At 33.2% G+C, this 22259-nt stretch overlaps 1 protein-coding gene across 7 annotated transcripts in view; it reads right to left on the reverse strand.

Annotated features, from left to right (window-relative positions):
* The window catches only part of ZC2HC1A (zinc finger C2HC-type containing 1A), a 91248-nt gene that overhangs the window by 34481 nt on the left and 34508 nt on the right, over nucleotides 1-22259 (reverse strand). For 5 of the 7 annotated variants that reach the window (XM_082363540.1, XM_082363544.1, XM_082363543.1 and 2 more), the window contains 4 exons: nucleotides 20545-20644; nucleotides 19818-19917; nucleotides 10140-10256; nucleotides 6416-6523 (listed from right to left, as the gene is read on the reverse strand). In XM_082363540.1, coding sequence (XP_082219666.1) covers nucleotides 6416-6523; nucleotides 10140-10256; nucleotides 19818-19917; nucleotides 20545-20644 — 425 coding nt within the window. Of the gene's footprint in view, nucleotides 1-2; nucleotides 3572-6415; nucleotides 6524-10139; nucleotides 10257-19817; nucleotides 19918-20544; nucleotides 20645-22259 lie in introns of those variants that run through there. The other 2 variants (XM_082363541.1, XM_082363542.1) reach the window with 2 other exon arrangements.

The raw sequence follows: 22259 nt of genomic DNA on the forward strand, positions 1-22259 counted from the left end.
AGAGGTACAGAAAGAAAGTAGAAACACAAAGTTCATGTCAGTAGTTTTCAATCTGTAAGCTTTGGGAAACAGAACATAATATTAAGTGTAACTAAAAGCTTGCTTAATCTCATTGTTAATATTCTTCTAGTTCAGATTAAACAAAATCCATGGGGTCTTTTTCTAACCACTACATCATGATCCATTGTTCTATCTGTCTACCCTTGAATCAGTATCACACTAATTACTATAGCTTCATAAATCATTCATGCATTATTCTTTAACTTGTCCTGGCTAATGTTAGGCTTTTGTTCTTTCATATGAAAAGAACATGTCAGGATTCATAAACTTTGTTTGAAAATTGCACAGAATTTATACACTGATTTAGGAGAGAAGAGATAGCTTTATAATATTGAATTTTCTATTTTATAAAGAAGGTATATTTCTACTTAGGTTTTAACATCTTTGAAGTTTTGTAATTTTCTCCATCAAAATTAAACTTCTTGCTTGGTTTTTAAATTGATTCCTAAATACCTTGAGTGTGTGTGTGTGTGTGTGTGTGTGTGTGTGTATTTCTAAAGACTGCATTTTCTGTTTGTTGCTGATAAACAGACTGCAATAACTTTCAATATAATGATAACAAAACCAGCAAATTTATAAAAGACTTCATTATTATTTATTCATTGTCTTTTTTTGGGTATTCTATATATAACCATAATATATATGTAAATGTAACAGTTTTGTGTCCTTATTTCCATGTCTTGTAATTTTAATTTTTTTTTTTACTACACTAGCTAGATTAAAATAGAAATTATAGCCGACATTCTTGTGTTATTTCTGCTTTTATAGAAAATGCTTCTTACATGCCACCACTAAATATGAAGAGTGATGTAGGGTTCTAGTAAATCTAGCGTTCTTGTCAATTTAATGACATTCCCTTCTATTCCCAATTTTCTAAGAGCTTTTTTTAAAAAATCAAAAATAGGTGGTAAATCATATATTATTATTTGATGAATATTTTTTAATCCTTTCATCTGTTGATGTGAAAAATTATATTAATAGACTTTCTAATGTTAAATCAATCATTTTCTGTGATGAATCTACAGTGTCATGAATTTCACATCTGTGGCTTGGGTTTGATAAATTTCTTGGAGATTTTTATGTGTATTTTCAAGTTTATAAGTAAGCTTGATCATAATTTTGCATTCTCTCATTAGTCTGGATATCAAGATTTCACTAACCTTTGAAAAGAAGTTGAAGAATGTTGTTTTTCACCTCACTCCCCTGGAAAAGTTTGGTAGAACTTACTATATAAAACTATCATGAGCCCATTTTGTGTGTGTGTGTGTGTGTGTGTGTGTGTGTGGGTGTGTACTGTATGTGTGTACGTGCACTCGTGTAGTGAGGAAGCAAGCATAGTTTAATTACTGATCCAATTTCTTTAATGATTATAGTTTCTAGTTCATTTGAAATCAGTTTTCAAAAGTTATATTTTTCTAGGAAATTGTGCATTTTATCTGTTTCAAGTTACTGGCAAAAAGTTGTTCTTATAATTTTAAATCTCTGCTGCATCTGTGGTTGCATTCCTCTTTTCATTCTGCATATTATTTGTACCGTCTCTCCTTTTTTGTTGATCCATCTTGAGAAGTTTGATTTATCATTTTAAATCAACCAACTTTCTCGTTTTATGGGTCTTCATCATGTATTATTCATTCACTTATTCATTTAAAAATATTTACTGGGAGCCTAGTTTATGTAAAGTACTCCTCTTGATCCTAGAGTTAAGAGCAGTAACAAAACAGATAAAAATCCCTGTGCCTAGGGAGCTTAGTTTTATGGAGAAGACAAGAAACAACATAAATAACATATATAGCATGTCAGCTAGAAAGCAATAAAGCAAAGAGGACATGGTACAGGGTGGCAGAGATTGGTCAGAGCCATTAGGATTGCAGTAGACGGGATGAAGAATGAAAGAGTTTGGAGCATGTTGTGAAACAAAGTAAATTAGAACAAAGGGCCTGACAAAATTCAACCTGATGACAGCAGGTTGATGAGAATTTGAATTAATTAAAGGTGAAGTACCACACAGAATCCTGAAGCTCCCTCTCTACCTCCTGCCAGCAAAGATACAGAAGCCAAGATTCGGATCTACTGGTCTAATCAGGATCTCTAGCAGTTGGTAAGCACCATCTGGGAGGAAGCTCCTATTTGACCACCAGTTTTTTTTCCTTAATGCTCTCCATTATAATCTTTTTATTTCATTAATTTCTGTTTTATCTTTATTATTTCATGTACTCACTATTAGTTTAGATTTACTTAATTAGTGATTTCTTCACCAGTCCGCCTTGCAAAATTCCTCCTCTTCTGGACACTTTACTCTTTCCCAAGGTACTGGCTTTGAATGTTCTTTTAGTCACGGTCTATAGCTGGTAAATTTTCTCAATATTTTTTGTCTGAAAATAGCTTTATTTCATTTTCATTCTTGGACTGACAGTATAGCTCAGTGGTTCACAAAGTGATGTCCTTAATCTGGCAGCATCAGCATCACGTGAGAATTTACCATAAATGCAAACCTGTGCCCCACTCCAGACCCACTGAATCTGAAATCCTCAGGTGGGGACAACGAGCTGTGTTGAAATTCGTGCTCCAGGGGATTCTGATGCACATTAAAGCTCGAGAACCACTGGTTCAGCTGGTGAACAATCAAAGGTCCACAGTTATTTTCCCTCAGCACCCTGAATGTGTCCATCGATTCCACTGTCTTTTGGCTCCAAGTGTTGCAAGTGAGCTCTGTACTAGCTGGGTGATCCTCACGTTGTCTAAGTAACGTCTTTTCTTTGTGGCTGCTTTTAAGACCTTCTCATGGTCTGTCTTCCCAAGTTTCATTACAATGCATCTACATGTTGTTTTCATTTTATTTGTCCTGCTTGGGATTGTTGTTCTTTGATTATGAAAACTCATGTTTTTCATTAATTCTGGATTATTTTCAGGTATAAACTATTCAAATGTTGCCTCTCACTCACTCTAGTTTCTTCTTTTGACCTCTGACTCAACAAATCTTAGACCTTATTTTACCACCTATGATTTTTAATCTCTCTCACGCCTTCCTTCTCTCTTAGGACTACACTCTAGATAATGTCTTTGAATCTTTCCTCTAGTTCACTCCTCTCTTCTTCAGCTGAGTCTAATCTACAATTTAAACACCATCTTTTGAGGGGTTTTTTCCCTTATATTGAGTTGTTTGGTTCTTTTGTAAAGATGCTCTAATCTTTTTTTGATAGTATATTATCACTGTCAATGACTTCAATTCCCTGCCTTATTTCCTTATATACTTGAAACTGACTTATTTTATAAGTCATAATTATGATGATTTCAGTATCATAAGTCATGGGCACATGTGTTCGTTTTTTTGCTCTCATTCATGACTGATTCCTTGTTTCCTTGTACAGTTTGAAATTTCCATGTGTGTTCTGTAATTCAGAATTGCAAGCTCGTGTTTGTTTACCTGTGAGAATCAGGAGGCCTGGGTTAACAGCATTTCACACCAGAGATGATTCTTTTTGCTTTTGCTTTTACAAGCTCCGAGGAAGCTCTTAAACCAAGAGTATCTAAGTTATTTTTTCAGTTAAGAATTTCTTAGAATATGCAGATGTTGTGCTTTCAAACCTTAAACTCATGGGAAGGTGCACCTATAGTTATGAATTATCGGTGGGAATTCTCACATCCCTCTGAGCCATGGCTGAGAGAGACAAGTTTCCTTGGAGTCTCTTATTCCTGGGTGGTAAAAAAAAATTTTTTTTTCCTAGTCCATCCTTTCACTGAGAGATAACCCTTTGAATACTGTGAGAGAAGGGTTAACATACTCTTTCTCCTTTTCTGTGGACATATTTGACCTTGGGATAACTTCCTAGCTCTGTTTAATGAAAACCCAACATAGGTGAAATGCCAGCTGTGTTTCTAGGCAACGGTGCTTATAAGCAGTCCACTGAAACTGGATATCTCCCTCAGGATAACCTGGAAGCAATGCCTATGCAACTGTTATATGAGATACTGGTTCCCTTTGGGGACAAAGGATTTCTCATTAAACTGTCCCTACACTCACCTATGAGAACTTATTCTCTCACACCTAAGCTGTCAGCTAGACAGCCAAGGAAGACGAGCTCCAGGACCGCTGCAAAGGCTCCCATGAAAGACAAACACCTGACACTGCCCCGTTATTATCCTATATTTCTGTAAACAATTCCAGTGACAAATGTAATATACTGTCATATAAGTATCTCCGGCTGAGTCTAAGAAGACTCCTTACTGAACCTTTCAGGAGTCTTGGCTTAGAGCAAGAGGCACGGCAGGACGGGTAAGGAAAAGTTGTTTTTAACACTCCATTTTGTACAATTCCAAGAAGTCAACTCCTCTCTCCCACAATAACCTTAAAACCCAAGTCTCTACATAGTGAAGATCACTGAAAACCTCAAATGTAGCTGCAGTGTCACAGTTAATTTATAATTTGACCTCTAGCTTCCTTTATATTTTTGTTCTGTAGAAGTTTCCCTTACTTTTCTGAGAGCTAAGCTATACATTCAGAAAGATACTTTTTCTTTTTTATCCAGCATTTCTAGGTGTTTTGGGTGGGAGGGGTTGTCCTGGAAATGTAGTCTATCACACTGCCAGAAAAGTAAATCTCTGAGAATTCTCTATCTGTTATGGTTATAATTATTTCTGTCTGGGACGGGGGTAGAGTATAAGTCAAGTGAGTAAGGCTCAGGCCTTCCTATCATATATAAAGCTTTAAAAAGTAAAAAAAAGAATAAGCCAAACATTTTTTAATGTGATTTTTGCTCCTGCCTGTTGACAGTTCTTTTGTCCACCTCTTTGGAAAGATAAAATGATCCTTTTATTCAAGCATATGTATTTATATTAAGTTTTCCATTTTATAAGAACGTTAATCTTATACTCAGCATTGATTCAAAACACATGGTTCCACACATATACAACAACATAGTACAACCACACTCCAGGACTCTAAGAAACATAAGTTCACTTCTTTGATATTTAACATGTATTAAAACCTCAGGTGAGACAAACAATATTTATTAAAGAATCTAGCTGAAAAGACAGCAACTCATCAATTCCTCTACGGTCCTCATCTTATGCATAGGCATCACTCTTAGAACTTTCCAAATGGCAGATGCCCAGATCCCACTCTCCAAATTAAAGAAATCAAAATCTCAGGGAGGGACCCTGATGTGTTCATTTTCAGAAAGCTCCACAGATGCTTCTTTTTAATGGGCAACCAGGATGGAGAGCTAGCATCTTAGATACTTGAAAATCTATCCCCGGATTAAATCTGAATAATGACTATGTATATTTTACATACTTACAACAAAAGCAGACAATATATACAGTTACACATAACACACCCATATCACAATTGGTTTTGGTGAATCACAGGATGTCATGTTACAGGCCTGCATTGAGGGCATCTTAAAAAAAACACCCTATGAAATCCACTGCCATATTTAGTATGGATTCAGTAGGGATGTTAATTAAGAAGTTAACAATTAAGTTATCCAGTGTCTCCTTACGAGAAATCAAAGGAGAACTTCTGAGGTCTCAGAACTAGTTGTACTTTCACAGAGAAAGTGATTTATTTTTCTGTTTTAGACATCATGAATCATGTAACTACTCCTATCCTCTCCTGTACTTTGGCTCCTAAAACAAAGTTCAAACTCCACTTTGTGGCCCAGGGCTAGTCCATCTACAGGGTCTCATGACACACATTTTGTGGACTAACCCCATTCCTTTTTCCACTGTATCTTTTAATTCTCGTCTTTCCTTTTCCTATTCTTCCTTCCTTTAAAAAAAAATGCTGTATCTCACTATACATCATGGCCTTCTGTACCTTTCCTTAAAACTTTCTGGAATAAATTGGGATACATATAAAAAATAAATATTTATAACTGAAATGATTTCATTATATGCTTAAAAACAATGAATGTCGGAGCTGTACAAATACTGTGACAGATTAGAAAGGGAAGTACATAGATAATCACAATCTCAGCAGGGGAATTTAAATGTATTAAAATGCTGCTGAAAATTATAATAGCAGTGGTGTAAAGGGTCTATTATTCAATTTCTAGAGGTAAAAATAAGCATGTTGCAGTTAAAATTAAGACATAAAAAACAAATGCATCCAGTGTAACTGAACAAACATCCTTGAGTATTTACCATAAAAATTATAACTATAAGGTATAAGAAAACATTATTTATGCCCAAACTATTTCTTTAGTGTATAACATAAAAGCCAAATTAAATCATATAGCAAAGGAAAAATTAGATTTTCTATAAATAGCCTGATAGAAATTTTTGTATATGGTCCTTGGAAAACAGCATATACTCATTTCTATTTTAGTTATTAGACTATCAGAGCTAAACATACCTGGCCACGTAGCTCTCAGTATATGTTTTTCTTTTGCTTGCAAGCATACTTGAGGCAGGATTCCTAGCCAAACTAGGTGGTGTGGAATTTCGAGGTTTGATGTTAGCTCTAGAAGAGAGAAACAGATGGCATAATGAAAAACCTACTGAATAGTAAGCATTTCTTTCTCGAATTGCTTATTTACATGATTAGAAAAATAATTAGGTACATATATACAATGGAATATTACTCAGCCATAAAAAGGAATGAAATTGGGTCTTCTGTAGGATGTGGCTGGACCTAGAGTCTGTCATACAGAGTGAAGTAAGCCAGAAAGAAAACAAATACCATACATTAATGCATACATGTGGAATCCAGAAAAATGGTACAGATGAACTTATATGTAGGGCAGGAATGCAGACGTAGAGAATGGACATGTGGACACAGGGGGCAGGGGAGGGTGGGACGAATTGGGAGATTAGGCTTGACATAAATATACTACCAGGTGTAAAATAGATAGCTAGTGGGAACCTGCTGTATAGCACAGGGAGTTCAGCTCGGTGCTCTGTGATGACCTAGATGAGGGTGTTGGAGGGGGTGGTAGGAGGGAGGTCCAAGAGGGAGGGGATATAGGTATACATATAGCTGATTCACTTCATTGTACAGCAGAAACTAACACAACATTGTAAAGCAATTATACTCCAATAAAAAATAATAATAATTAGAAGCTGTAGAGAGGTAAATTCAAAAGATTAAAATCCAAATGATTATTTCAAACCTGAAATCCTTAATACTAAGGATAAACCAAAGCACTCTGCATTTACTAACATTATCTTGATGGTACATAAAATCATTTGACATATGTATATATTCTTTAGATGAAATTTATAAGTTAATCATTCTAAAAGGTTTCAAATTTTTTAAAGTTGAAATCTATAGCTCCCTCAAAATAGAGATGTGTTTTGTTAAGTGTCTATGAATAACTGTTAAATAATAATGTTAAAAGCATATGAGATGTGGTTAAAAAAATCAGCTAACCATTTTAAAAGGATAATATTCTATTTACAAAAGTCTGCTGTTGGAAAGAGCAACTAAAATAAGTGGGTTAATATAAAGATTTAATTTCACCAACTATACAGCCTGGGCTACCTGTTACCAGTAAAGAAGAAGTTTTGGTTGGATCATAACTGAATTCCCTTTCTGAAACTTTCAGAATCAAAGAAAGCTTGTAAACTATATGAGGTAATAATGGTAAAAGTATAGGCTTTGGAATTCAGATGAATCTGGATTCAAACTCCAACTGCTTCTGAACAACTCTGTGGTAGTGGCAACCTCTCCAAGTTCCCTCATTTATAAAATATGACCATCATCGCTTATCTTACAGAAAGTTAGATATATAAATTGTAATTTTTATAAACATTTAGCATAGTTGATGGTGATGATGGTAATACTACTATTACTACTATGGCTATTGCTACTACAAATTAACATTTATATAACAGTGCTTACTACGTTTGGTATAGCTACATTTCTAATTGCCTTCATATAAAACTTATTTAATCTTCATAATAATCCTATGAAGTAGGAAGGATTAATAATTCCATCTTACAAAGGAGGCAACTGAGGCAAAGAGTAATTTACCCAAGGTGACATACACAGTCAGTATGTTGCAGAACCAGGGGTAAGATGTTCAATAAAGTGTTAGTTCCCTCCCACTCTTTAGCAATTTAGTCAAATCTTTTCATTTCAGAGATAAGCAATGTTGTGTTATATGATCAAGTAGGATACTTTAAAAAATGCCTTTATATTAGAAGTTCTCAAACTGGCTGAAATTCTTCCTTTTCTACTTATACAGCAAAGTTGGAGAGAGTCTCCCAAAATTTTAAAGGGCTATCTCCAAAATACATGCAGGAAATAACAACATCTACTATTTTTCAAATGCCCATTACATGCCAAATATGATACCAGGTACTATACATACTCTGCTTCTTTAATCTTCACAAAAATCTCAGAAGATATTATTCCCATTTTAAAGCTGAAGAAACTCATATTCAGAGAGATTAAGTAAAGTGCAAAGCTATTACATGGCCAGAGTGTTTGAACTTGAATTTAGGTGGGTCTTATTACAAATCTTATATTCAATATCCAAGTCCATCCATGAGGTGTATTCTACTCTACTTTTATACAGCCCCTCTAGGGATGTTGTAGAACTATCACATGCCTTTTTAGGAACTCAACCTCTGAAAATTCATTGCCAAAGGATGGCAATTCCTCCAAGTAATAAGAGTTATAAGAGAATCAGGAAGGACACATTTCTTTTTTTGCAGGCTCTAGAATAAAGTCTTGTTAGAAATCCTATCACCTTCATATAATATGTACATGAGATATATAGATAATGCAAACAAACCCATGCATATACACACACAACTTCATTATCAAGAGTTATTCAAATAATTAGAAAATTTTAAAAATTAGAGGAAAATATAAGGTTATCAACTACAGAAAAATATAAGGTTATCAACTACAGCTGCCATTATTCAATGCCAATTGTGTACTTTTAGTTAACATCTATGAAGTAGAATCAGAATGTTGAGAACCATTCTTAAGAGACTGGAGAACTAGAACCATTCTGAGCAGTACTTAAAACATGTTACCCCAGTCTCACATGGTCAACACATTTTTCTTCCTGGCTAGAGTCTGAAAAGTGCTACCCATATTATGTATCTATAGTCTGCCTGCTGTAGTTCAAGCAATAATAAAGAAGGTTTAATTTTGGAACTGCACTTAATCTACCTCACTGCTAATCACTGTTTCTTTGAGATCTGCTTCAGAGGGTACAGAGAGCTGGAGTACAAAGAAAAAGGCTCAGGGCGAAAATTCTTCCTTCTAGGATTTATCACTAACTACTTAAAAATAAAACATGATGGCTGCTAATGTATCAAAGACTTTTCCCATCTTTGCTTTATTGTATATCTAGGTAAATTTATTATAATCTAGTGTTAAGAGAATGTTGTAGCGGGCCTTAGTTTAAAATTCAACTAAGTAAACTCTATTTAACAACATATTTTTCAATGTTAATAAGAAGTTTAACTTATGAGACCCTAAGTTCATCATTTTAAGATGAGAGGGCTAGACTTGGTTTGGGGGCCCAAACTAGTAAACCTTGAAGGCCTGTGCGGGAGAGCTCCAAGACTGCCACTGCCACTCTTGCCTCACTCCTCAGTCTGCTAGGCCAGTACACAGAGGGGAGTGTGCTTGGCAGTGTCATAACCTTTTCCCTGTTTTACGTGGAATTTGTAACCATCTAACAAAAAGACTGAGGATCCCTGGATTGAATGCTTTCTAAGATTTCTTTTTTTTCCAGCTTTTTTATCATCTGCTTAACTAAAAGATAATCTAACAATGTTATATATGATGTAATATTCCCCATATTCTTCTTTAAAAAATGTTACTCCTAAAAAAGAGCTTCATAAAAATAACAATTATTGAAGGTGACTCCTATTTCAACCCCCTAAAAATTAAAATTTAATGGAATAAAATGAAAGCTCTAAAAACAGATTTAGGACAATAGAAATGTTCATCAAAAATCAAAGTGTGATAAATCCTAGAAGAGGATTGGCTTAAAAATGATTAAAATAAACAAAATTTTAAGTATAGGAATGTACAAATTTACAGTATTCCATTACATAAAGCCTTTAAGGAAATATCTGAAAATGATGAATCAAACTGAGTTACAAATACTTACTTGTAAATGGGTAATAACTCATGTCTTTTGATGGTACTGTCTGATTTTGTATCACTGTCATGCAACCTTTGCACATGTCTTCCAGTTCGAAGTGGAGGGCCTAACTTGTCCATCTTACTATTAAAATATATAAAGGTGTACCCATAAGGAGAATGCTACTGCTTGTTTCTTTATATTAAAAAAAAAATTTTTTAAGACATTATTCTGGTTCATCAGAAATCCAACCCCCAAGCTCTTAATTATCTGCCAGGGTAAGGACTAATGTCAAAAAAGAATCCTCAGACAGTTCATACAATGTCCATTATTAGATATGAATATTCTGACTATGCAGGCCACCCTGCCAGTTTTGATAAACATCCTAACAAATCCCATACTTATACACAGCAGGGCAATGGAATCAATAAAAAAAAACTTAAGAAGGATTTGTTTCAAATAAAATTCGTGAAGCCAGAGATGAACTGAAAGTTGTTAGTCTGGTAAATAAAGACAGATTTGACGTTTGTTCTTGTGGAGCTCACAAATAATCTAATTTTCCCCTTCCTTGAATCATAGACCCTTTCTCTGTCTTCTTCTTTATTATTTTATTTTATGATTTCCCCTACCTTTAAAAATTCCAAATATAAAATAATGAATCAAATAATGTATTTTTATCTTTATCCCTATCTGACTTTCTAACAAAGAATGACTATTTCTAAAATTTATCCAGAGAAATGTAAAACATGATCCTATGAAAATGTAGACGGCAATTCTAAAAATCACATGTAAAAATGTTAAGTGGCCATGCCATCTGAAGCTTACTAATTTTTTTTTTAACCAGAAGTATAAAGGATTTCCAGCTAGTGAATAACAGAAAAACTACAGGTTTGCAAAGAACTCATTGTTTTACATCAACCAAATTATATTATCACCAACCAATATCCATTCATAGTAGGGAGCAGGGAAAATTAAATTAGGAAACTAGAACTATCTTAAATGACTACTGAATGACATATCACTGCTTGATAACTTAAAAAGTACAGTTTATTTTAAAGGGATTTTTTTTTTTTTTTTTTTTACTCATTTAAACCCTGAGCACCTATTATGTATCAGGCACTGTGCTAAATTCTGGGGATATTGTGGCAAATAAGACACACCTGATGCTTTGTTCTTACTAAGGAGTTTAGTGTCTAAAAAGAATTTGTTCATTCCTCTAGATAATAAGGGTCTCTAAGGAAGAACACATTTTGTCTACTTTCTGTTCCTTCAGTATCCTATACATAGCAGGCATTTTGTTGTAAAAGGTGATATTAGTATTTTGCTGGTGGTGATACTTAAATTAGGTGTTTACATCATATTCCTAAAAACATTTTAAAGAATTTTTTAGATGCCTCCATTAAATATATGTATATATATCAAAATTTCTAAAATTTCCAAGACATTAGTCTCAGAACATTAATTCTGAGACTCAAGTCTCAGAATATTAATTTTATGGGCTTTATTTGTGAGAGATTACTGGAAAATTCACGTATTTAGAATTTTAATTAAGAAATCAGATTTTTCTTTAAATTACTTGATAACAATCAAAACATTATTGTTCCAAACAGTGTTTATCTCACAAAAGGCATCTGTGGATTTGGAAAAAGAAATAAAAGATCTTTCTTCCTCAGAAAAAAGTTATTGCAATTAAAATTTAAAAATTTAGAAACATTTAAAAAATGGATACCTCTAACATGATAAGAACTATTAAAATCTTATGTATGATAAAACAAAGGAGATGAGTACAATCTAATAAAAATCTAAAGGTAATTATCTAGTGGGAGTATTACATATTTTCCATATGTGAAAAAACTGCTAGTATTTTCAGATTTTAAAAACATAATTAAAAGGCAGTTCCAATGATGATTTTACCGTACCACATACCTGTGTTATGAAATTCAACTCAACTGATATATCTACCTATGTATATGTATGTGTGTGTTCAAATGTTACTTAGGCTAAATGTTAGTATATGTTGTATGAAGCTCAAATCACTTAAACTTATGTTCCAGTAAAATGTGCTACTGTTATGCTATGTTATTATCAAGGTCTAACCGTACAAAAATAAAATTTAAAAATTTCATAATGTAATCAAGATTACATGATACATACATTTATATATAATGTATTTTCTATAATTTTTAATAAATATAATTTTATATAAATGAATTTATATATTTAAGTGTTTTTACATATAAATTTTGCTTACATATATATTTTAAATACCATGAAATAATAGTCAATGTTGGGGTAATTAAATAAATTTTAAAATTATCCTGGGACCTAATTAAACTTAAAGGCTTTTGCACAGCAAAAGAAACCATCAACAAAACAAAAAGACAACCAACTGAATGGCAGAAAATATTTGCAAGTAGTACGACCCTTAAGGGGTTAATATCCAAAATATAAACGGCTCATACAACTCAACATCAAAAAAACAAACAAAAGACCTGAATAGACATTTTTCCAAAGACGACCTACAGATGGCCAACAGGCACATGAAAAGATGATCATTGTTAATGATCAGAGAAATGCAAATCAAAACCACAATGAGCTATCAAAACTTACACCTGTCAGAAAGGCTACCATCAAAATGACCGCAAATAACAAATGTTGGTGAGGATGTGGAAAAAAGGAAACCCTTGTACACTATTGGTGAAAATGCAAACTGGTGCAGCTATTGTGGAAAACGGTAAGGAGGTTTCTCAAAAAACTAAAAATAGAACTACCATATGGTCCAGTAATTCCACTCCTGGGTACAGATCCAAAAAATGACTAATTCAAAAGGATACATGCACCCAATATTCATAGTTGCATTATTTACAATTGCCAAGATATGGAAGCAACCTAAGTGTCCATCAACAGATGAATGGATAAAGAAGATGATATATACATATATATGTACATATATACACACACACACATATGTATTGAGTACACACACACACACACACACACACACCCCAGAATACTATACAGCCTTAAAAAGAAATGAAATTTTGCCATTTGCAACAACATGGGTGGACTTGGAGGGTATTATTATGCTAAGTGAACGTAAGTCAGAGAGAGAAAGACAAATACTGTATGGTATCACTTATATGTGGAATCTAAAAAATAAAATAAACTAATGAATATAACAAAAAAGAAACAGACTCACAGATATAGAGAACAAGCTAGTGGTTACCAGTGTGGAGACAGAAGGAGGGAGAGACAGTTTGGGGCAAGAGATTAAGAGGTTCAAACTACCATATATAAAATAAACAGGCTACAAGGATATATTGAACAATACAAGGAATATAGCCAATATTTTATAAGAACTATAAATGGATTATAACCTTAAAAACTGTGAATCACTATGTTGTACACCTGAAACATATAATATTGTACATCAACCATACTTCAATAAAAAATTTAAAAGGTAAAATCATCAGTTTATGAAAGAAGACCTTTCAAATACTTAAATCGTTCCCTAAACTGACTCGGATCCAGACCATTTACCATCTTCATATTTATTTTAGTGAACAAGAACACTTCTTTGCTCATGTCTCCTTTTCTATTAAACCCCTTCTTTTCTGTCCCTATACCTTCAGTAGCACTAAAGATAAGTCAAAGCAGGAACAAGATAAAGGGATATTTGAAAAGAAACTGAAATCTTTGCAAAAGTAGTGACATATTTTCAAAAGGAATTTAAAGTTTTAAACCCAACTGATTGCTTTCTGGTCAAAGTTTCTTCTCTATGTCTTTCTTGGTCTTGCACACCATCAGTAACTGACTTAAGAAAGTGAATAAAACAAGTAAAGGAACCAGGAGTTCTCTATTACATGTTTTGGCCTGCCCTCAGGGGCCTTAGATGTTTCAAGTTATGAAAAAAAAAAAATCACCTTTGTTGATTTTAATACTGAATTTATACATCTATCTACATCGGGGGTTACTTTGATAATAAATTTTGAAAAAGTACAATGAGAAGTCTACTTTATAATGTATTTTTACATTATTTACAAAGTTTGAGAAATTTCAATTTGATAGTAATAATTATGGACTATCAATATCAATGTTTTTAGAGTGCCTCTATGCTATTTTTCTTTTAAAGGGTCCAATTCAGTAATGACAGTGACACACCCAAGGTCTGAAAGAAATTAAGGCAGGAATAAACAAATCCATTCAGCCGTAAAAGAAGTCTTGCTACTGCTAAGGAAAAAAAGGAAGGTATTTTGAAGCCAAGCAAGCACATCTACACAGTGTAAATTTGGTACAGAATAAGCAATTCTACACATAACGTAGAATCCCATACGAAATTCAAGGATATGTCCTTAAACTGGCACCTAGATTTGGTCAGAATCAACATGAAAGTGTATTTTTAATCCCTTATTGTTCTTTCAATTCAACCACAGAAATGTGTTTGAATGGATTAATAAAAGTTTTTTTTTAAAAAACCCTTTGGTTCACGGGAACACTAATCTTTGGCCTAACTTCCTAGATATTCCACATGACTTAAAAACAGTTCCATCCTTGGGAATAAATGAAGAATCCTTAAAACCCATACCTTCAAATTATAAATATCTAATTCCTATAACTCACTCATTCAGAAAAAAAGGGAGTGGCAAACTTTTCCTGTAAAAAGCCAGACAGTAAATATTTTAGGCTTTGTAAGCCACACCATCTCTGTCACACTCAACTTTGTCACTGTAGCATGAATGCAGCCACAGACAATATATAAACAATTGGGTGTGGCCATGTTCCAATAAAAACAATTGTTGGGCAGGATTTGACCCTCGGGCCATAGTTCAAAAAGATCACCTGTTCCAAAATATCAAAATTCCATACATGAGAGCATGCCAGTATTTTAAGATTTTGAAAATCTAAATGAAAGGCAGATTTCAATGAGGATCTTTAAAATTTTACTATAAAGAGTTATGATAAATATCACTAGATTATCCCGTATTCCTAGACAAAAACACTTAACTTTTTGTCAAGCTAATACATTTCTATAGATGATAAACTCTTCAATTTTGACCTAGACTTTTTAAAAGGACTATCTCTAGTTGCATGTAACTGCTATGATATGATTAGTATATCTAGAAAGGAACAATACTTTGGCAGGCTTTCCAAATATTCATAGCTGAATGAGCATTTTAAAAAATATTTGGCAACATTATCAATCTATTTCTAATTTGAGACGAACTTTAACCTAGGGAAGGTCCTTGTTTATTGTTGATACCATTAGAATGAACCCTTAGAAAATAAGCCACTCAGTCCTGTACGACTGTAACAAAGCAGAATAGATAAAATAAAAAAATGATGTCTGAAATAATTTGGGGAAAAAATTTATCAAGTGGTATTTTGTATCTTTGTAGACATCTATAGCTCTGATACTTTGAGGCACTCAAAGTTTTGAAATTTGTCATAAAATTAATGACAAATTAATTTTAATCCTAAACTCATCAATCCTATACAGATAATGTAGTATCTCAGTTCCATGGCAAAGTGAGCTTCCCTAGTCCAACAGCCTAAATCATTGTTATCCACAAAAGAAGCCAAACTCTGAAATTCTAGGTTGTGGCATTTCTAGATGAATAATAAAAGACAGAGAAATTCAGAAAAATCTAAATAATGATCCACACAAACCACACACATCAAAAGATTGGCTTATAAGAAAAGCCTGCTTCCACTCATACAAAAATATACTTAAAAACTAGACATTTATTTCTCACTTTTGTTAACATAAAGTATGAGAAACCAATTTCTTTTTTTTTAATTAAAAAATGCTCCTTACATGCATTCTGTTTCTCTAGTTTTACCACATCTATTACATTATATCTCCAAAGTAAACTCCTGTTTTTCAGAGTAACTGAACAGAAGTAAATCTTTGAAATCTGATACTTTAGCTATTGAAAATTATAGGCTGAAGTATTCAGTTAAGCTAGTAATTAACCATTAAGAAAACACAATTCTCAAGGCATGACTATGTAAACTCTCTGACACAATTCAAGCGTGGCAATATTTATTTAAAAGCTCTGTGTTTCATCATACGTCTAAAATCTCTAGGAGTAAAGAAAATCATCTTTTAGCTAAGAAAAAAATTTTCTATCAGGGGTATGTTTTGCTTAAATAAAAATTCTGTTTAAATTAGTCAACCCACAGGTTGTCTAGAATTATCAAACATATGAGAATTTTTCCAAGTAAAAAGATAAACTTTTCTGTGGTATGACTCCAATATATGCTAAACATTACAGACCACTGATATGTATGATTAAAGCTGACCAAAATAAAGATTATATATACCAGGCTCTAAATAATCAAGCCACTAAAATGACTCATTTTACTAATCTCAGAAGATGCTCAACTGCTTGAACATCACAGCTTGTCAGATGTCTTAATTCTACCTTTACTCAATCCTGAATTATCTGTGTCAATAAAAGTAATTATTGTCATACAAACCTCTAGTAATTTTCTTACCACTACCAGACCATGATTCTGTGATGGGTCAAAAAATTGACAAATGAGGAATTTATTGATTCACTATTTTTTTCATATATTCACCAAAAATTTGTGTGCCTATATGCCAAGCATTATACTATTCACATTTTGTAGTTTTATCTGTAAGCAAAGCAGACACAGGGCTTTGCTATCACAGAGTTTATAATCTAGTAAGGGAAAGAGGCAAATCATTACCTCAATAATCTAAAAAAAATAACCAGCTGTGCCACTAAATAGTCGTGAAGGATTCTATTCAATATAGTAATACAGTAATGTTCCAGTTAATACAGTAATATATTGGTCAGAAGCACACATCACCACTCTCCTTCCAGTAGTTGGAAACAACGCCTTTAACACATAAGGATCATATATAAAATTGGGATTTAAACAGTTATGTTTGACAGTTTAATATAATATGGGACCACCAAAAATTTTAATCCTTTATAGCGTTGTAGCAGTGCATAACATAAAATTCTTGTGCCTAAAGCCTTTGCTTGTTAGTAAAAACATTTTCTCCTAAAGATCAATAAATGTTGGTCAGATTTTCATAGATCAGTTGTGAAGGTGTAAGCAGAGTCACAGAAAGTTGTCAGAGCGAGACGGAGAAAAGAGATATGCACAAAGTCATATAGGTATTTAGGGGCAAAGTACGATCTAGAAGCCTAGCTTTCTAATCCAAAGTCAGTAACCCTTTTCATTTTACCAGCCAGCTTCACATGTCCTCTTTTAAAAACACAGTGTCATCGGATGAATGGATAAAGAAGATGTGGCACATATATAAAATGGAACATTACTCAGCCATAAAAAGAAACGAAATGGAGTTATTTGTAGTGAGGTGGATGGAGTTAGAGTCTGTCATACAGAGTGAAGTAAGTCAGAAAGAGAAAAACAAATACAGTACGCTAACACATATATATGGAATCTAAGGAAAAAAAAATAAATAAAAGGTCATGAAGAACCTAGTGGCAAGACAGGAATAAAGACACAGACCTACTAGAGAATGGACTTGAGGATATGGAGAGGGGGAGGGGTAAGATGTGACAGGGTGAGAGAGTGGCATAGACATATATACACTACCAAATGTAAAATAGATAGCTAGTGGGAAGCAGCCACATAGCACAGGGAGATCAGCTCGGTGCTTTGTGACCACCTAGAGGGGTGGGATAGGGAGGGTGGGAGGGAGGGAGATGGCAAGAGAGAAGAGATATGGGAACATATGTATATGTATAACTGATTCACTTTGTTATAAAGCAGAAACTAACACACCACTGTAAAGCAATTATACTCCAATAAAGATGTTAAAAAATTTTAAAAATAAAAATAAAAAATAAATAAATAAATAAAAACACAGTGTCAGTACAACTTAATAGTGTCAACTCTTAAAATTACCAGTATGATAGGAAAGGTACTAAAAAAATACCAGCCTTTAATTCATAATCAACTAAATGAAACTACTGTTTGTAAAGTTAAAACATATTGCTATGTCTATACTTTAGTTAAATATCCAGTGGGTCAACTCAGCAGAGAAGCAAAACAAACAAACAAAAAAAATCGATCAGTTTTTTTTAGCACTGGAAGATGAGAACTTTTTACTTTTCAACCACCTGTTCTGATAACCTGTCTCTTAAGGATAGCCTGTCTCTTCTTTCTGGAAGCACAACAAAGAGGAAAGACATTTAACTAATCAGATCTTGTTCTTTTTCTACAATAATTACATTAAACTCTTTTTAGGTCTTACACTTTCTATGTAGTCCAAATTAGGAAACAAAAGGCAGTTAGTCTCTATTGATAGATACCATCATATATATTTCCTACATAAAAAACAAAGTGAGAACCTAGATCTGAAAATAATGTATGCTATGTTTCCTAAATCAACTTTATCAGTATCTGTAAAGATAAAGAATAAGGCCGCATTCTAATAATCATATGGCAATTCCTTAATTTTCTAGTTTATCAAAATGGAAAGTGAGTTTCTACTGGAATAGAAAGACTTCTATTAAAACCTCTAGTGTTATCAACAAATTTTCCCAGATTAAAATAATTGTTGAAAGCTTAATTATGCTACTTTATTAAAAGCCATGTATATAAAACCATAGAAAGATAAAACGTATTTTAAAATTATTAAATTTTTATAGCTTCTATCAAAGTATACATGGAGTTTGTATACTACATACTTCTCCTATAATAGCAGGATCATCTTTTTAAATTTATATATATTTTATGATTGTATAATATCCTTTTGTAGATTTTCACAATTTGCTATTCAAACAAAGCTAGACATTTAGGTGATTTTATTTTTTTTTTACTTTATAATAAAAACATGAAAAGAGGGCTTCCCTGATGGCGCAGTGGTTAGGAATCCGCCTACCAATGCAGGGGACACGGGTTCGTGCCCCGGTCCGGGAAGATCCCACATGCCACGGAGCGGCTAGGCCCGTGAGCCACACCTACTGAGCCTGCGCGTCTGGAGCCTGTGCTCCGCAACGGAAGAGGCCGCAACAGTGAGAGGCCCGCGCACCGCGATGAAGAGTGACCCCCTCTCGCCGCAACTGGAGAAAGCCCTTGCACAGAAACTAAGACCCAACACAGCCAAAAATAAAAATATATAAATAAATTAACTAAAAAAAAAAAGTAAAGATTGATGAGATAAAACTAAAGAAGTAAAGTTAGAATTTAAAAAAAAAACATGAAAAGAGACTAATGTTTACTGCCAAAGAGACTCCAATTTGTATCCTGCTTCCAACTCTTAACAGCTGTGTAGCTTTGAGTGAATTACTCTGCTTCTCTGATCCTCTCATCCTATGGCAGTGGGTAGTTTTAATAAAAATAATGTAAAATGTCTAGCACAGTGCCTGATACATGCTTAAAAAATAATGATTATAAAAATCTACCATATTTGAAGTGATTTCCTTAGACTAGATTCCCAGAAGTAAAATTATTCAATCGAAGATATGAATGTTTTTAAGACTCTTGATAAATGCCACCAGATTTTCTTCCTAACTGGTTATACTAATTTAGATTCTCAATAGCAGTGTGTGAGCCCCTGACGAGCAATATGTTAAAAGACAAACTTAGAAATTAAGATTAATGAAAAAGCCAATTACCTAAACAAAATAAAACCTTAGTATCGTGTGTGTATATATTTATGTATGTATCACTAATAAATTAAATTCAATGTAGACTTACCCTACATGAGGGACTGCTATCCCTTTATGGGAGGGAGACAAGGTCTGAAGTTTGTTTCCCAAAGAGCTGCTAACTGAAGACACTTTACCTGAAGGAACACCTTATAATAAAAAAGGGTATTAGTTTTAATGACAGTCTGAAAAACAAAAATCACATAAAACAGAGCTTCTGACAAGGAAAACAATGCTTTAGTGGCAATAAATCTTTGTGGCAAAAGAACAAAATGAGTTATCAAATAAGAAAAAAAAATTAAATAAAATTTCCAGGGAACAACATATACATCCTTCATTTATAATTTCTGTATTTCTTTCTTACAATTTATATACAAATAAAGATACACTTCAGTAATCAATATTTTCTTCAAACCATTAAATATTTGTCTATTAAGGATAACTGTCAAGTTCAGAGAGGGATAGGTAGAAACGAGGGGAAAAACACTGTGGTCAAAGAATCAAGAAAAGAACTTGGTTGACTATTCTCAAGAGATGATATATCACAACAACAATGAGGGTAGACATATAGCTAAAAAAAAAAAAAAAGGACTATAAAATATCTAAAGTAGAAGCTACTGGAAGTTACTTTATTTCTAACCCAAAATAATTACTTATCCTCCACATCTCGTCCTAATTATAAATCTATTTTGAATAATCCAGAATACTATATTCATTTCCTTCTGTACCAACACTGTTAAAAAAAAAAAATCAAGTTATTTTATGGGTCTCATTACCTACAACAATTTTGCTAGTGCCACTTGGTTGTGGTAATCGTGAAGATCCTGATGAGGTGGTTCCAGGAGAATTTGACTTTTTAAGTGCAGGAGGCTTATACTAAAATAATGAAAATAAAATATTTGATCAACATCACTCTTTGATTATGGATTGTAAACCAGTGTTTCAAAAGCATACATTACCTTAAATGAGCAATCTTTTTATTAGTTACTGAATTATCCAAATTTAGAAAGTGTAGGTTAAAATATATCGCCTCACAGAGAGGTCTCCCAAAATATGTTTCTTCTCAAAACTGGAGTACTAAAAGTTTGGATCAGATGTTGTACTGCTAAAATAAACTAAGAGCAACTTTTCCCAGTTCAAAGAAAATAAAATGGATGAAATGGAAAAATATTTCCTCAATGTTAAGATTTTAAATGCCAACCATAGTAACAGAAAAACTTCAAAATGCCCAATGATGCTCACTCAGTGGTGTAGCTTTAACGGTCAAGAGTTTTACATGTTCCTGGGTATGGTTTTATATTTCATATATATAATCCAGTCATATTTCTTACTGATAAAAATTCATAAGAGTACCTATCAGTCTGAACAAGTTTTACAATAGCTGCTTAATGGATTATTGCCCCAATGTGGAGAGAAAGAGCTAATTCTGGCTTTATTAACCTCACCAGACCATGTTAGATGAATGGAATGTGGGCTGAGAAAGACAGGGTATTTTAGCTTATCTCGTTTATTCTCATTTTTTCTCTATTCTCTAGAGATATCACCATTAATTTTATTTTACTGTCTCTTACTTGAGCCAAATTTTGCTCTGTTACTGAATTTAAAAGAATCTTATTGAACACCCACTCCCACAGAAAGAAGTGAATTTGCCCAGGGTTACAACCCAACTTAACAACAAAATAGGAATTAAGACTCACGCCACCTTAGTTCTAGCCCTATACTCCAACTGTAAGGTGATTACTGTGCTTGCATGTATGTGTACTTGAGCCCAATGCATTATTTAGATTGCTTTGGACTTAATGAGAAAAATTGGTTTTAAACCTAATTTTCAAAAATCAAATCATATTTATAACCTATAATCAGTATAAAATTTAAGATGTGCTACTAATGAAAACTGCTAAGCACAAATTTTGAAGTCAAATATTATCTCTCTTCAAAATTCAGTATTTGACCTTTTACAAAAACAAATCTTGGTAAAATGGTCTCTCTCTCTCACACACACACACACAAATAACACGGACATTTGGCAGTATAATGCCAGAAACTGCAATTTCTTAAGCACTTGGCAACTAGAAAACCTCCGATAACTGTCTGTCAAATGAACAAATGACTAGGAGACTTTGGAGATGAGCCATATAAATATACTGTTTCTTTGAAAACCTAAGGGGTATTTCTGGTTAGTGTCAGTCTCTCCTACTAAAATACCAATGCTAATGAAGACATTAGGCAAGATTTTAAAACTAACAATATGGAAAAAAAGACCTAACAAAGACTTGTCAAAATATTAGAGGCATGTCTACTAAAAATAGGGTCAATAAAATTGGATTAAGAAACAGGATTGGTGACCCACTCATATTGTGCTAATTACCAAAAACAGAGCAAAATGATTAGTATTAATAAAAGATACTGGTATAGCATATTACACATTGAGAGGTCAAATATTTAGGCAGGAAGGGCCCTGGCAGCATTATATACCAGTACTAGAAATTTT

The sequence above is a fragment of the Balaenoptera borealis genome (genome assembly GCF_965194805.1).
Source record: "Balaenoptera borealis genome assembly, chromosome: 17".
NCBI classification, from domain to species: domain Eukaryota; kingdom Metazoa; phylum Chordata; class Mammalia; order Artiodactyla; family Balaenopteridae; genus Balaenoptera; species Balaenoptera borealis.